Consider the following 14,347-nt stretch of genomic DNA (forward strand, 5'->3'; position numbering starts at 1 on the left):
AACTAGTTTAGGATTAGTCATCTGATCCTCCCCTGGGATTTGAGCTTTTCTTTCATGGGCAGATTGGTTTTTCACGTGTCAACGTACAACCTATACTTAGAAAGTGCAGAAATTGGGGTATTGTTTTGTTGATATTAAGTACCTTCAGTTGAGCAATGTTGGAATGTCTAGCTCTTTTTTCTTTAATTTTTTGAGGCATGATCCTTTCTCTTTTATAGATAATTCATATTCACAGATAAACTATGCATATTTGACAACTTACTCTCAGAAAGTTCGAGATAGTTTAGCTTAATTGTAATTGATTATAGCAGGAATCTTCTACCTAGAACAAAATTTCATTCTTCATAATTTTCTCAGAATTTCAAACCTGCAGCACTTCCTAAGCAATTTCTTTCTCCAAGTGTTTTTAGCATACCCAGCACCCACACTCATTTATGCTCCTGACCTTGCTCCCAATTCTGGCGACTAAGTCCCAGCAATAACATTTCAACATACAATGATCTAATAAATTCATTTTCTGGGGAAACTTGCTTTGCAAATACCCCATCCTATCCTATTGGAAAGACTTTTAAGATAATTGAAGGACAAGGAAATGTATTCTATGGGATTTAACAAAATCTGTATGTTGGTGATGGGCAAGCCTCATTGCAATCATTTCAATTTGACAATGTTAAAGATATTATTTCTTTAAAAGGGAAAGAGACGCCATTATTTTGATTTTGAATTTTTTGTCGAATTAAATTTTTTCAGCAGTTCAGAATGGAAAGATATTAGATAAATTATCGTGAGAAGATACTGGTGAAATGTGAATTCGTGAAATATTTGAACATCAAACCTGAACTTGTCTAATCTAGCTCTAAATTTTATCAGTTGTTATAGTGCCGCCATAATCAGCAAACACATAATATTTGTTGTCTAATCTAACAGTAAGTCTCCATTTCATGTTAGTGAGTGAATATATGTAACAATTCTAATGATAGTTTTTACAATCAGCTGTCTAGTGATGTGCCCAATAGACTACCAGATGGTGCATCACAAGCTGTTCCAGAAGGTAGTCATCATATTTACAAACTTAACTACCTAACAACTGCCTCTGCAAGGGTACCAAAACAGATGTTCAAAAGCCCTTCTGTGCTGAACTGGCACACAGCTCACTGCTAGGTGCTCATATTTTTAGCTTTCTGCTTAACCTGAAACAAGATAACTGTGGCTCCATCAAGCATGATCTAATTTGTTTTCATTTTGGATGCAGTAAGTACATCAACTTATTTAACGATTTAGCCATCTTTCTTTTGTGGGTGTTAAAACTGGCCCATTTCACTAATTGATCTGCTAGATTATTCCTATGAGTTAATTAATTTGTCTTCTATAAAGAATATTTGGATCTGGTTTGACATATTTTGAGTCATTTTTTTATATGGTGATTTGGACAAGTTCCAGGTTTTCATGTTAATATTTTGAACTTTTTCTTACTTTTTTTTTGCCAAAACAGCTGGCAAATTTGACTTATTTGACTTGGTTGCTCATGACATGTTTTCCATTTTTATCTAAGGATTATATTTCATTTCCTGTGTGCATCAATTTTTTACGTTTTTCTTGGATGCGTACATCAATTTATTAACATGATAGTTCCCCTTTTTCTAATTTATATATATATATATATATATATATATATAATGATTCTGTCAGCTAATATTTGGGTCATTTATCAACAGGGAAGCACTGCTGGATCCATATCTATCTAGATATAGTGTCATCATTGTCGACGAAGCTCATGAAAGAACAGTCCATACTGATGTGTTATTGGGGTTGTTAAAAAATGTGCAGTTTGTAAGATCACGTTCTACTATCAAGCAGCATAATTTTGACAACAAATCTGAGGTGTCTAATAAAGAAGATAAGACTCAATGCTTCAGTACTTTAAGAGCATGTCAGGGTGCAAAATTCACCTCCCTAAAGTTGATAATAATGTCTGCTAGTTTGGACGCAAGGGGTTTTTCTGAATACTTTGGCGGTGCAAAAGCTGTACACATTCAAGGAAGGCAGTACCCTGTGGATATACTGTATACATATCAACCTGAGCCAGATTATATAGATGCCACCCTAATTACTATTTTTCAGGGTAATTAATTTACATTTAGCCATATCATCATGTTTCTTTCTCGAATTAGACCATCATTGGCGTCCTACATATAATCAATATCTAGGACTTTGAATTGTTACAAGGAATATGAAATTGGTTGAGGTGTCTCCAATATTGGTTGGGTTTTGTAGGGTTTTCGGATGTTGGTTTATTTATAGCTTTATCAGTGATTAAATTCTTTTTTAGATCTTGCCTCCCAAGAGGACAACAAAAAAAAACCACGGAAAAGGTTTCTCTAATTGGGAGATGACATGTTTTAATACTTCATGCTATACTTTGATTATATGTAAAAACTGAGCCGCTTCATTCACTCAGTTTGGCTTTGCATCCTTATTGAGTCCAGGATAATATCTTTTTTATTTGCAGATCCATCTAGAGGAGGGTCCTGGAGATATTCTTGCGTTTTTGACTGGGCAAGAGGAGATTGAAGCAGTAGAGAGGCTTGTTCATGAGCGCATTTCACCAGCTACCTAAAGGCAGTCAAAAAACTCATAACTGTACTTATGTACTCATCTCTTCCTTCAGATCTGCAAATGAATGCCTTCAAGCCAGCCCCTTATGGTTGTCGCAAGGTAAACCTGATATTTTTCATCCTTATTGATCCAAAAAAATGTATGGTGTTCATCAATCTGTTTACTTATTTATCACTCTGTAAAATGATGACAAATTGATTATTGACTACTCAAAATTATAAAATTTTATTGTTAACCTTACAGCATTATCTTTTTCCCACACTTGTTCTTGCTTGGCTCCTAACAACTCGATGCATTTAATCTAACTTATTGCAAAAACCATGCATGGTAGCTTCTGTGAATCAACTCTCTGGTGCAAGAGGCAGGATTGAATGATTCATTGTCAGTTTATTGTAGTATAGTGACTGTGTATATAAGTAGTAGGTTTAGTGTCTTGTTTTCATACTGTGAATCATTCCTCATCACTAAACATGCCACAAGTCTATTGGTTGTGCATTGATGGCAGCAGTTAATAATGTTATATGTTACTTCTGCATCCAGTGAGAATGCATTACATGCGTTATGTGATTTTGGAAGAGGCAAAGAATTGTAAATTTAGCCTGTTTCAGTAACTTGAGTCAAAATTAATTTACTATATCTTGTTTGAAGTTGTGATTTTTCCAGTGGACCTTTAACTTGATTACTTTCTAACTTAAAATGGTATCTACGTATATTGAATTATCATGCACCTATCCTGGTGCTGATAGGTCTTTTTCTCAATGGATTATGTAGGTCATACTAGCAACAAATATTGCGGAGACTTCTGTTACAATACCCGGCATCAAGTATGTTATAGACCCAGGACTGGTGAAAGCTCGTTCATACAACCCAGTAACAGGGATGGAGTCATTGATCATCATTCCAACCTCAAAAGCACAGGCTCTTCAAAGGAGGTAAGAATATTGGTATGCTTACTGATCTGTGTTGGTTGTCAGAATTTTTATTAGATAACTTTGACTAATCTTTATGCCTTTGGTTCCAGACTGTTATGCCTACTGTTTGTTTCATTCGATAAGTTATTTCTTGGAAGTCATTTATTTATTAAATGAGCATGATGACACATGTTTTTGTAATAATTATGGTGACTGTTACCTCATAAATGTCGATATCCATGTCTTTTAGCTGATAACTCTATATAGGATAAATTTGATCAAGATCACAACCTGTGACTTGACAAATGCTCTGAACTAGGATAAGCATAGAGAATAGTTGCTATATTCTTAAAGACAAAAAGAACATATTAATTAGGGAAAAAATATAGTGACACCCTTCAACTTTGGGTGAGAAACACTTCGACACCAAAAGTTTAAAATTTTTTAATTAACCCCTAAAAGTTATTTTTTGTGTCAATGTGGTCTTGCCGTCCATCTCCATTAAGAAGTGTCATGTATTAGTTATCACACATGGTCATCATGTGATAATTTTAAAATACGCTATTTTCGAAAAAATCCTCCTCCCCTTCCTCTCTTCCTCCACCCCTTTCCATTCACTCCTCTCTCTGTGGAATGCCATGATTGTTGCTGCGATCATCCGGTGCCCACTATGCTAGTGATGCATGTGGCCGCCACCGCCCTTTCCATGGACAGCTTGTGCCACCAGTGGTCCCTTGGCTCAGACCGCTTCCTTGGCCTTTTCACCCATCCCCTGTAGCCAATAGGATCGTGCCCACTGCCTCCATCACCTACAATATCTTTTGGATCGGGGCTAACCATCTCCGACCCCAGCATGCTCCCCCATGAATCCCTCCCCGCTCCTCTCTAGAGGGTCCAGAAGCCCCAACACTGCCCCCTCTCCTTTAAGCTCAAATTCGTCTATTGCATGATTGCATGGATCTGAGGGGGTTATCATCGATCGTCGAGAATAGAAGAAGAGGGATGAGAGAGAGAGATGAGAATTAAAAGGGAAGAGGATGGGGAGGAATGTGGAGAGAATAATCAAGAAGGGTGAAGAATGAGGACAAGATTTACATGGCAACCAGATGGAAGAGCTGCCCAATTCGATTAAGAAAATGAAACTTCTAAGGTGGAAATGGACAGGAGGAACATGTAGAGGAGAATCAGGAGGGCGAAGGTCGAGGATGAGGATGAGATTTACATGGCAACCAGATGAACAAGCTACCCAATTCGATTAAAAAAATGAAACTTCTAAGGTATCTCGACATTTCATCAACCTGGATTGAAACACTGCCTGAGTCAATGAGCAACCTTCATAACTTGCTGTGTTTATACCTAAGTGTTTTTATCTTCAGATGCTTCGCGAATTCCTAGGGAGGCTTCATAACTTGCAGGTTCTATACCTAATAGCTTGTAAGTTTCAGACATTGCCCTTATCCATCATGGATGAGCAAGGCAATAGCAGATTTAGCGGCATTGCAGAGCTAGGACACCTAAACTAACATCGGAATCTGGTGTCCCATGAAGGAAAAGAATCTAGTAACAGATGCCCACAAAGCAAAGTTAAAGGAGAAGAAAAACCTATGGTCTCTAACCTTGTCATGGAAGAGTTATCATTTAGAGGTGGTGGAAGCTTACTGGAGGGTCTTGTAACCCCTCAGAATTTGGAGGTCTTGGACATAGATGGTTACATGGGCACCAAGATTTCTAACTGGATGACGAACAAGATAGAATCATGGCTCCCATATCTGGTTCACTTAATATTAAGCAATATTCATGTATGTGATTATCTTCCACCAGTCAGACGGCTAGTAGCTGTTCAGTCTCTTGAGCTAAGATACATGAGCAGAGTCATGTACATGGATACCAAATGTAATGTTAGTTGCAACAGATTGACAACATACCCTTCATTGAAGGAACTCCGTTTTGAGAATATTCCCGATTTAGAGGAGTAGCCAACTATAGTTATGGTGGATAATGGTGGGGAAAGACATGAAGTAATCATGCTAACTTCTCTTAATACTTTGACAGATCTGGATGTCCCAAGCTGAAACTAAAAGCCATGTATGCCGATATCCATTGTGGACATGTGGGTGTGCGATAGCAGTGAGATGTTGTCATTGAGATGGCAAATGTGCCCATCATCCTTGGTGTCATAATCTTTGCTTCTTAGGAGACTGTGGTAAGTACTATGGCGTATCATCTGATGGAAGGAGCTGCAATACCATACCAAACTTGAGGACTTGTTAATTGAATCTTGTGATGAGCTGATTAATGTACCAGAGAGCATGCAAACACCTAACTTCACTTTGATCATTGAAGAGAGTAGCCTGCACCAATTTGGCCAACCTGCTAGAATGGCTGGGAGACCTTACATCATTGGAAACATTAGTGATCTCATGCTGCCCAAGCTGATGAGATTGCCTCAGGGCCTGGAACACCTCATTTCCCTTTAAGAGCTAATGGTCAGCCATTGCAGCTCCACGAAAAAATAATCGAGGTCAAGGCATGGGAGGAGAGGGTCAGGCTGGCAGAATTCTCGGTGATGGGAATAAGTTGAATAAATTCTGGCATTATAGTGATTAACAATAAGAGGATTTTCATCTTTTGAACTAGTCCATTAACGATGTTAGGGGCCAGAATGAACGGTTGGATCACATTGACACAAAAATAAAAACTCTTGGGGGTTAATTGAAAGTTTTTAAACTTTTGGGATCAAAATGTTTCTCGCTCGAAGTTAAAGGAGTGTTGCTGTATTTTGGCCTATTTTGTTGTTCAAGTACTTGAATCTTTTTTTTTCTCCCTTCCATAACTATCAAATATCTCTATCTTAATTTGAATCTTGACTCTGCTAGTTGATGAATCATTATGAATCCCACTTGGCTTACGACTTGATATCACAGATTACTTAAGTGGCCTGCGATTGTACCATTTTTCTAACAAATTTCCATTGACTTAAAACTTGATGTTGGTACGTATCAACATTGCATCCATAGTAGTTTTCTTTTCTTCGTGAAGATATGACCAGTCTTATGTATTTGGACATTTTATAAAGAAAACTGTAAAGAAAGAACATGCAGTTTTTTTATAGTACCTTTTGGTGCTGAAAACAACAAAAAGCTATATTTTTCTTTATTAATCTGATTTCTTTAGTACATCTTTTTTTATTTATGATACATACCATATGATTTGAATGACAAGTATAGCAACTTGAATAATTCTTTGCCTTTGATGAAAGTTAGTATCCCATTGAATCGCATGTTTGTATGCCTATGTTGTACATCGTTTCTAACTGCAGTTCAATGTAGTTTTGGTGTAAATTATAATTTTTCCTGATTTGTTATAACAAGACTTTATCCATGTCAAACGCAGTGGTCGCGCTGGACGAGAGGGCCCAGGGAAATGCTTCCGATTGTACCCAGAAAGTGAATTTGGTAAACTTATGGATTCGACTGTTCCAGAGATAAAGAGGTGCAACCTCTCAAATGTTGTGCTACAACTGAAAGCCCTAGGTGTTGATGATATTATAGGGTTTGATTTCATGGAAAAGCCTTCAAGGTAAAATCTGATATTCTTCTTTGATATTACATGTTTCTTAAGGCATGGTTTTGAAATATAGAAAATATAACTAGATTCTAGTAAGCTTGCCTAGTAATCTCTATGCAAACAGGACATGTGCCTTCACCCGGTGAGAGCACATTCAGTTTGCTAATAATAATTGACGAACAATTCCAGACTTTAAAAGGATTTTGGCCTTTCTTCCGAATGTGGAGATACGGTATTTGTTCCATGGACTTGAGTGTTGGTCCACATGGCATGGCATAGCTTTACATGCATGGTTCACAGCGAGCCAGTGCCTCACTGGCATGCAGCACTAGCACAGTACGGGCTGCCTGCTGGGGCTTGCCATGCTGTTTGTACTCGTGCATGCCAAGCATTGGCATCGAACAGTATGCACCAGACCAATGCCAGTCCAGCATGCCGCCTGCATATGATACTTAAATCCTTGGTCCGTTCAGAAAAAAGCTTGTCTTTGTATCTTTCATTACATTTGTTTCTTTATTGGTATGGAACTCAAATCCTAACAATTACCAATAGTCTATTCAACCATTGCTTGCAACTAAATTGATGGACTTATAAAAGTCAAGTAATTTTTGAGGACACATGGTAGTGGAATTAGTTTCAAAGTTTTTACTTATTTAGACTGTTTTTTGAGTCTCAATTGGATATCAGAATTTTGGTTTGTTTCATTTCTCCGTTACACTGGAAATCATTTAATGTGTAGATAATTTTATATGTACTGCTTTCTTCAAAATTATTAGCATCGTGTTTTAACTATCAAGATTTCATTGTCTGATTGACTGAAATCGGCCTTTTATTTATTTTAGTAATGACTTTCATTTTCCCTCAACAAAAATATATACATGACTTTCATGACTGTTGACAGGATGGCTATTGTGAAATCTTTGGAGCAATTACTCCTCCTAGGGGCTTTAACTGATGATTATAGACTATCAGATCCAATTGGTCATCAGATGGCTCGGCTACCATTGGACCCTATGTATTCGAAGGCGCTGATCTTGGCTAGTCAATTCAAGTGCATGGAAGAAATGCTGATAGTGGTTGCGATGCTTTCAGTGGAATCTATTTTTTATTTTCCTCGTGAGAAGATGGAAGAGGTATGCATTTGGCATTTCTTGCATTTTGCAATTTATCAAAAGATTTGCTTGATATAGTGTATAACATCATGCATTTTTTTGAATTTTTATATAAAACAGGATGTTAAAATTTCTTGTTGTATAAAAGTTCTGCTTTTCTCCATTTTCCTTTTTTAGTTACATAAAACACAAAATGTTACATACGGATGGTACAATAGATCCTGGTCTTGATTTTATAAAACCTTGTAAGAAATCATAACTTAAATTATATAAAATAAAATATGTATAATTCAGGGGGTGTATACGAATTCAAATTTCTTAGTTATTAAATATCTTTCATTTCAAGATTTTATGTAGACAATTTATATGGAAAAGGGGTGTGCCTAGTGGTCAATTAGGCTTGGTGGTTTGTTATGCATTAACTTTGGCATTTTATACTAACAACTGGAGTATGTCATGGACAAACCAAAAGTCACCCTGGCTCAACAAGAGAAAAAACCCAATTATATTGCTGCATGTATTTTAATCCCCAAATGCTAACTGACCAACCTATAACTTTTCCAAGCCTACGTGTTTAGCTTGGTTACAGTTATCAGCTTACTGTTTCATGAAAGCTTGTTCACACCATGCACATTATATATGGCTTTATGTACCGAACTGTAGCTCCCCATAGTGGATGCACCCTCCTGTTCTGGTAGGGAACCAATATAATATAGGAGCTCGATGCAGTATTGTGTCCATACATGATATGGGTACCGAGTTGATATGGATGCCAACTTGATATGGGTGCCAACTTGGTAGCTTTACCATATGCGGTTACGATGCTGTACCCTACTGGTAAAGTACTAGCACAGGAGCCATTACCAAGGCGTAATACTTCTAGCCATTACTTTTGGACTGCACCTGTTCGTGAAGGTGATTATATCTATTTATTCCGTTCTCTGTGACTACATAGGTCCGTAATTCAATTGTCCTATGTTTGTAAAAAATGAAAATCCATATTATGTCAACTATGGAAGTATCGCGCTACTCTGGCGGTAAGTAAATCTAGCATAGAGAAAATCTGATAAAACATGTAAATTAGTATTGTACATTGAAAATGTTTATGTCAACAATTTTCTTCTCCATCCTAATAAACTTTCATTGCATTATCTATTCTGTTATGGAAAACAATATTCCCCTCGTATCCATATACCACATCATGTCTCACCCTTTTTTGCATAACAGACCCTCACAGATGATAGTTTGTAATGTTTCATATTTGATGGCACCCAGATACATCCTCATAAACTTTAATGCAAATGTAAGATGCTCAATTTTAATATTAAAAGATCAAATTATATTTTATATTAAAACCCTTATATCTGATAAACTGCAGATAAATTATTATTCTCTTCACTTCTCTTTCCACATGGTAAGTGCAAATCGTGTTAGATAACTGAAGGAAAGAGACTAAATAACTGGTTAATTACTGCTATTTCATGCAATCTTCTCTGAGGTAACCATGCTAAGTATCGCCCATTGTCTTGGTTTTCTGTTTAGGCAAAAGCTGCAAGGAAGAAATTTTCAAGCCCTGAAGGGGACCATATATCCCTGGTGAATGTATATCGGGCTTCTGCAGAATGCTTAGAGAAGAGCAGAACAGCAAATAGTAAAGAAAAAAAATTTGAAAAAGCTCTAAGGAAATGGTGCAGGGAGAACTTCATCAATTACCGGTCTCTAAGACATGCACAAGATGTTCACAGGTTAGCTGTACTTACCTCATTCACATATTAATATTTTGAGTTCTTATTTTTGATACATAACAAAGCTGATGTGCAACCTCTTTACAATTTGAAATGATAGCCCCTTAGATTATGAAGTTGCAATTTCATTCCGATAGCCAATATATGTATACTGTTTAATAGTTCAGATGTGCGAACTGTTGTATTTCTTAAAATAATTTGCATTTTTATGCAAGTGATATACGTTTTGATATCATCACAACAAGTTTGTGAAAGCGATATTTTTGAGAATTTTCTACTCCTGGTAGGAAAAAAAATTGTAGCATTTGGACTAATGTACCTTCTCATAATTTACCAATTTTCATTCTTGCAGTCAAATTCAAGGGCATATCCAGCAAATGGGTCTATCTCTATCATCATGTGGAGATGACATGCTTCAGTTCCGCAGATGCCTTACAGCCTCATTCTTCCTCAATGCAGCACTGAAGCAACCAGATGGATCATACAGGTTTAGAATCATACTGTACTTTAGCTACGCTGCAATTGATTCCAAAAGAAAAAAAAAAAGGATGCAACACCAGGAACAATGTGTTGTCTTTTTTTTTTCTGATATTTTTGACGGTTTCATGACCAAGAACCGAGGGCAAGGGGCACCTAGGGCAGAATTGCGACATTAAGAACTCTTGAATGAATCCAGGCCTGCCCAAGTATCATTTGGTGAATTATAATTCTTGCCCATTGGTACCTTCAAGAAGGCAACATCTATCTATCTACACTTACTCAAAAATTAATCAGGAAAAAAATAATTAGCTACTTGATTATTTTAGATATCAAGTTCCTTTGTTATAAATGCTATTCTTCTTGTCCCCCGAACTACCATTATTCAATCAATCTAGCTGTCCTAGGAAGATCAATCATTCAATGAGTTGTAATTATGCCTGTTGTCTACTAATTCAAATAGCTTCAGACTCGGAATTTCTGTTGTTAAACAAATTTGCTACTAATTATTTTTATGACAAAAGATATGATGCTAAATCTTCTGCATTGTGTCATATCAACCCTTTTGTTTCTAGAGCAAAGAACATGACCTCTTACGCACCAAATCATTTCTAATCTTGTTATTCTTTGACAGGGCTATGTGGAGCAGTCAAACTGTACAGATACATCCTTCTTCAGTTCTGTTCCGGACAAAGTCAGAGTGTATCATCTTCAATGAGTTGGTTCGAACAAATCAAAACTATGTTCGTAACTTAACAAGAGTAGATCCCCTGTGGTTACCAGAACTAGCTCCTCAGTATTATGCTGTAGAAAATTAATGTTTTTTTTTTGGATCAAATTTTAAATTTTTGATTGATCCATTTATGTGTAGATCCATTCTTAATTATCTCTTGTATCATGCTTTGCAGTAATTTCCTGCAATCTTCTCGAAAATATGTGTTCGTTTCAATCTATTTATAAGGCAATAGGATGCAAAATAACAAATTGATATGGTACAAAAAAGAAACTGGAAACTAGGGATGGTAAAAGGCGAGGCAGAGCTCCAAGTCGAAGCATTGTAATTGTAGGATTTAACCCATTGGGCAGGCTAAGTGCAAAAATTGGGGATGCATTCACTTAATCCTCTTTTTTCCGTAATCAAGCCTTTGAAGATGGATTTAAAGGCATTGGACGTTGCTTCCCTATAGATGGTGGTGCATACAGATTTTCTTCATTTCATTGCTTCAATTCATTAGTTCTTATTGGTAACTTTCAATGATGCATACGTTGTGATAGAGGAAAAAATGGATCGTCCAGTCCACAATTAAAAGGCCGCCCAGTTTCGACCCAGTAAATACCAATGACGGACGACTGAATCTTCACTTCGGCTCAAAATCAGCTCGTTCTCGAACTCCACCGAAAGCTCGGGGTATCTCCAGACAATCGTTGATCCGTCTCGATAAGGCTTGGGGCGCTGATCCCAGCGATACGCTCCGACTCTCGAGCTTGTGCCGCTTCATCGATCACATCTCGAAATCCGGGAGGCTAAGCTACTTCCAGCATCCGCCAAGCCGACCTCGTCAAACGTATGATGCGACTGCTTAATGAGTTTGGCCTCGCCAACGACCACACCCATGTGCGGGCCTACACCCACCTACGTGGTCGTACTGCATCACACTATCATGTCATGTCTCCATAACCAGCCAACAGCAGTCAGACGGTATCTTGATTACTCCGGTCATACCCTGCCGTGACTGTCAACATCCTACCGTTCTCAAGAATGGGCCGTACCGCACGTTACCAGCCAGCCTGAGCTGCGCGCCATCCGGCTCAGAGTTACGCCCCTTCACGACGAGGGCTGACAGTACCTCCGCCACCTAGACCACTCCACCGAGACTATAAATAGCTCAGTCAGGTAATTTCTAAAGAACCTTTGGCTAAACTAAATTTATCCACTCTATCTTGATCGTCGGAGGGTCCTCATCGGAAACACCGGTGAGGCTTTGTGCAGGTCCACGGCCGTCGCGCAGGAGGTGTCTTCCGTCTTCCCCTTTTCAGTATCGGCAGCTCTCTCGGCTCCACCAGCGTGGTCACCCTCGGGCTAGATTTGAACCACAACACGTTGCATCACCGGCACCTCCTGCAACATTGCAGCAAGAACGATCTATCAATATGAACCATAACAAGGATGTGTGTGTGGCCATGCCGTAACAAGGGCAACCAAAAAATGATATACCTCAAACCATCCTCATTTTCTGTCACTCCTGGCACATCATAATTTTTGAATTATGATGTGGACGTTGGATGATTGAATTAGATGGAGGTATTTTTCTTTTTGATGTTTCATATAAGCAATTGTTTTATTAACTTTTTTAAAATAAGTGGTCCCATCATTATTTTGGAAATAAAAAAAGGGAAACCACAGTCAAAAGGACTCTTCTGCAAATAAACAAAAGTTAAAATTTGACCACGAAAATTCAAACTGAGCTAGCTTTGGCCAAATCGATTCATTTAATAAATCTGCAATGTGAGGGGCATATATAATAAATGCATGATGCATCACTTCTCCATATATTACGATAACCTTCTCTTACCCTGATCAATGCCTAACTCGTGTTGATGTTGCTGATGCTGATGCTGTTTCTATTCAAACCTATAAGAAAGCATCTCCCTTTTGGCTCCCTCTGGTTAGTCCTAGTCATTGTTAATCTTTGCTTTTTAAATAAAGAAGGTGGAGAAGCTGTCATGCTCCCATCAATTGCTTCAACATTAGAAGTCATCAGCTTGCCACCTGCTACCGCTGAAATTGGACTGAGGACAGAGCATAGCTCTAACGACTTAGGGAATCAACTAGAGACAAGTTGAGCAGGCGGAATGAGGCGTGGGGGGTGGATCTCTTTCTTGTGTGGCCTGCAAAATGTCTACTTGTTGGAGAGTTTTCGGCGGATGACCCTTGGATGCCTAAGTCAGAATCGAGAAGCCATAATATGGAAGGGAGAAAATTTAGCAGAGTAAGGGCTCTATGACAAAAGTTGCGTGCGTATTGCTTACCTCAAGTCCTCGGGTTGTTCCTCTTGTATAGGGGAGTTAACTTTGATGTTACCTAGGCCGACGTGGAATGCAATGATGGCCAGAAAATAGCCAGTCGCACGACCGAGGCGTGGGCACCAATCTGTGTAGGCGACGTGCGGCACAGATCTGAAGCAAGCGTGGTGTTGCCCCGACGGCAGGCTACCAAGGATGTCAATTGTTAGGGCAGCCAATTCTTGTTGACTCGTGCTAATTAGCTCCTCGGCTGGGGCCGAGGTAACTCACTTCGGTTGGTCCGTTGCTCGGCTGGGGCTGAGGTTGTTCTCTTTGGCTTACATCTGAGGTCAAAGAGAATATCTAGTCCATGGTCGAGATTACTTGTCCCCGACTTCTAAGGTCGAACTATATTCTAATTCGGGCGGCGAAAGTCATGTCATCATCTCGATCAAGGACGGAGCTTTTATCAAGGAGCCTTGAATGCATCGGTGACGAAGGAGACGATGGAGACGGTAACGAAGGATGAAGTTGTTTTTCTTTTTGCTCGAGTAAATCGGGCTCAGTGTACTTTTTGTTGTCAGTGTAAAGGTTCACAACTTAATGAAAATAAAGAATTTTCTAAGTACCTAGCTTCAGTTTTTATTCTTACTGTTTGCTTTTTGTTTGAGTCCAGGTCGTCGCCCCAAGCTTTGACCTTTTGTTGTAGCTTTTTTTACTTGATTTTTGCCAAGGTCAATGTATATGCAAAAAGGCAATGAAAATAAAGAATTTTTTGGAAGTACCTGACTTCAGTTTTCATCCTTCTTGTTTACTTTTGCTTAAGTTTAGGTCGTTGCTCGAGCTTCAACCTTTTGTTGTAGTCCTTTTTGGCTCGGTTTCTGACTTCGACCTGTCTTGGGCTCCTTGATCGATT

General features: G+C 38.4%; 1 protein-coding gene across 1 annotated transcript; it reads left to right on the forward strand.

Moving 5' to 3' along the window:
• The first annotated feature begins 1,700 nt into the window (after positions 1-1,700).
• On the forward strand, positions 1,701-11,381 carry LOC103698678 (pre-mRNA-splicing factor ATP-dependent RNA helicase DEAH10-like). Its single transcript, XM_039124581.1, is given in 9 exon segments — positions 1,701-2,121; positions 2,510-2,602; positions 2,605-2,715; positions 3,388-3,548; positions 6,921-7,106; positions 7,996-8,227; positions 9,749-9,951; positions 10,304-10,438; positions 11,063-11,381. Coding segments are annotated over 9 exon segments (1,458 nt in total). The 5' UTR covers positions 1,701-1,968; the 3' UTR covers positions 11,247-11,381.
• The last annotated feature ends 2,966 nt before the right edge of the window (positions 11,382-14,347 follow it).

The sequence above is a fragment of the Phoenix dactylifera genome, chromosome 3 (assembly GCF_009389715.1).
Source record: "Phoenix dactylifera cultivar Barhee BC4 chromosome 3, palm_55x_up_171113_PBpolish2nd_filt_p, whole genome shotgun sequence".
NCBI lineage: Eukaryota > Viridiplantae > Streptophyta > Magnoliopsida > Arecales > Arecaceae > Phoenix > Phoenix dactylifera.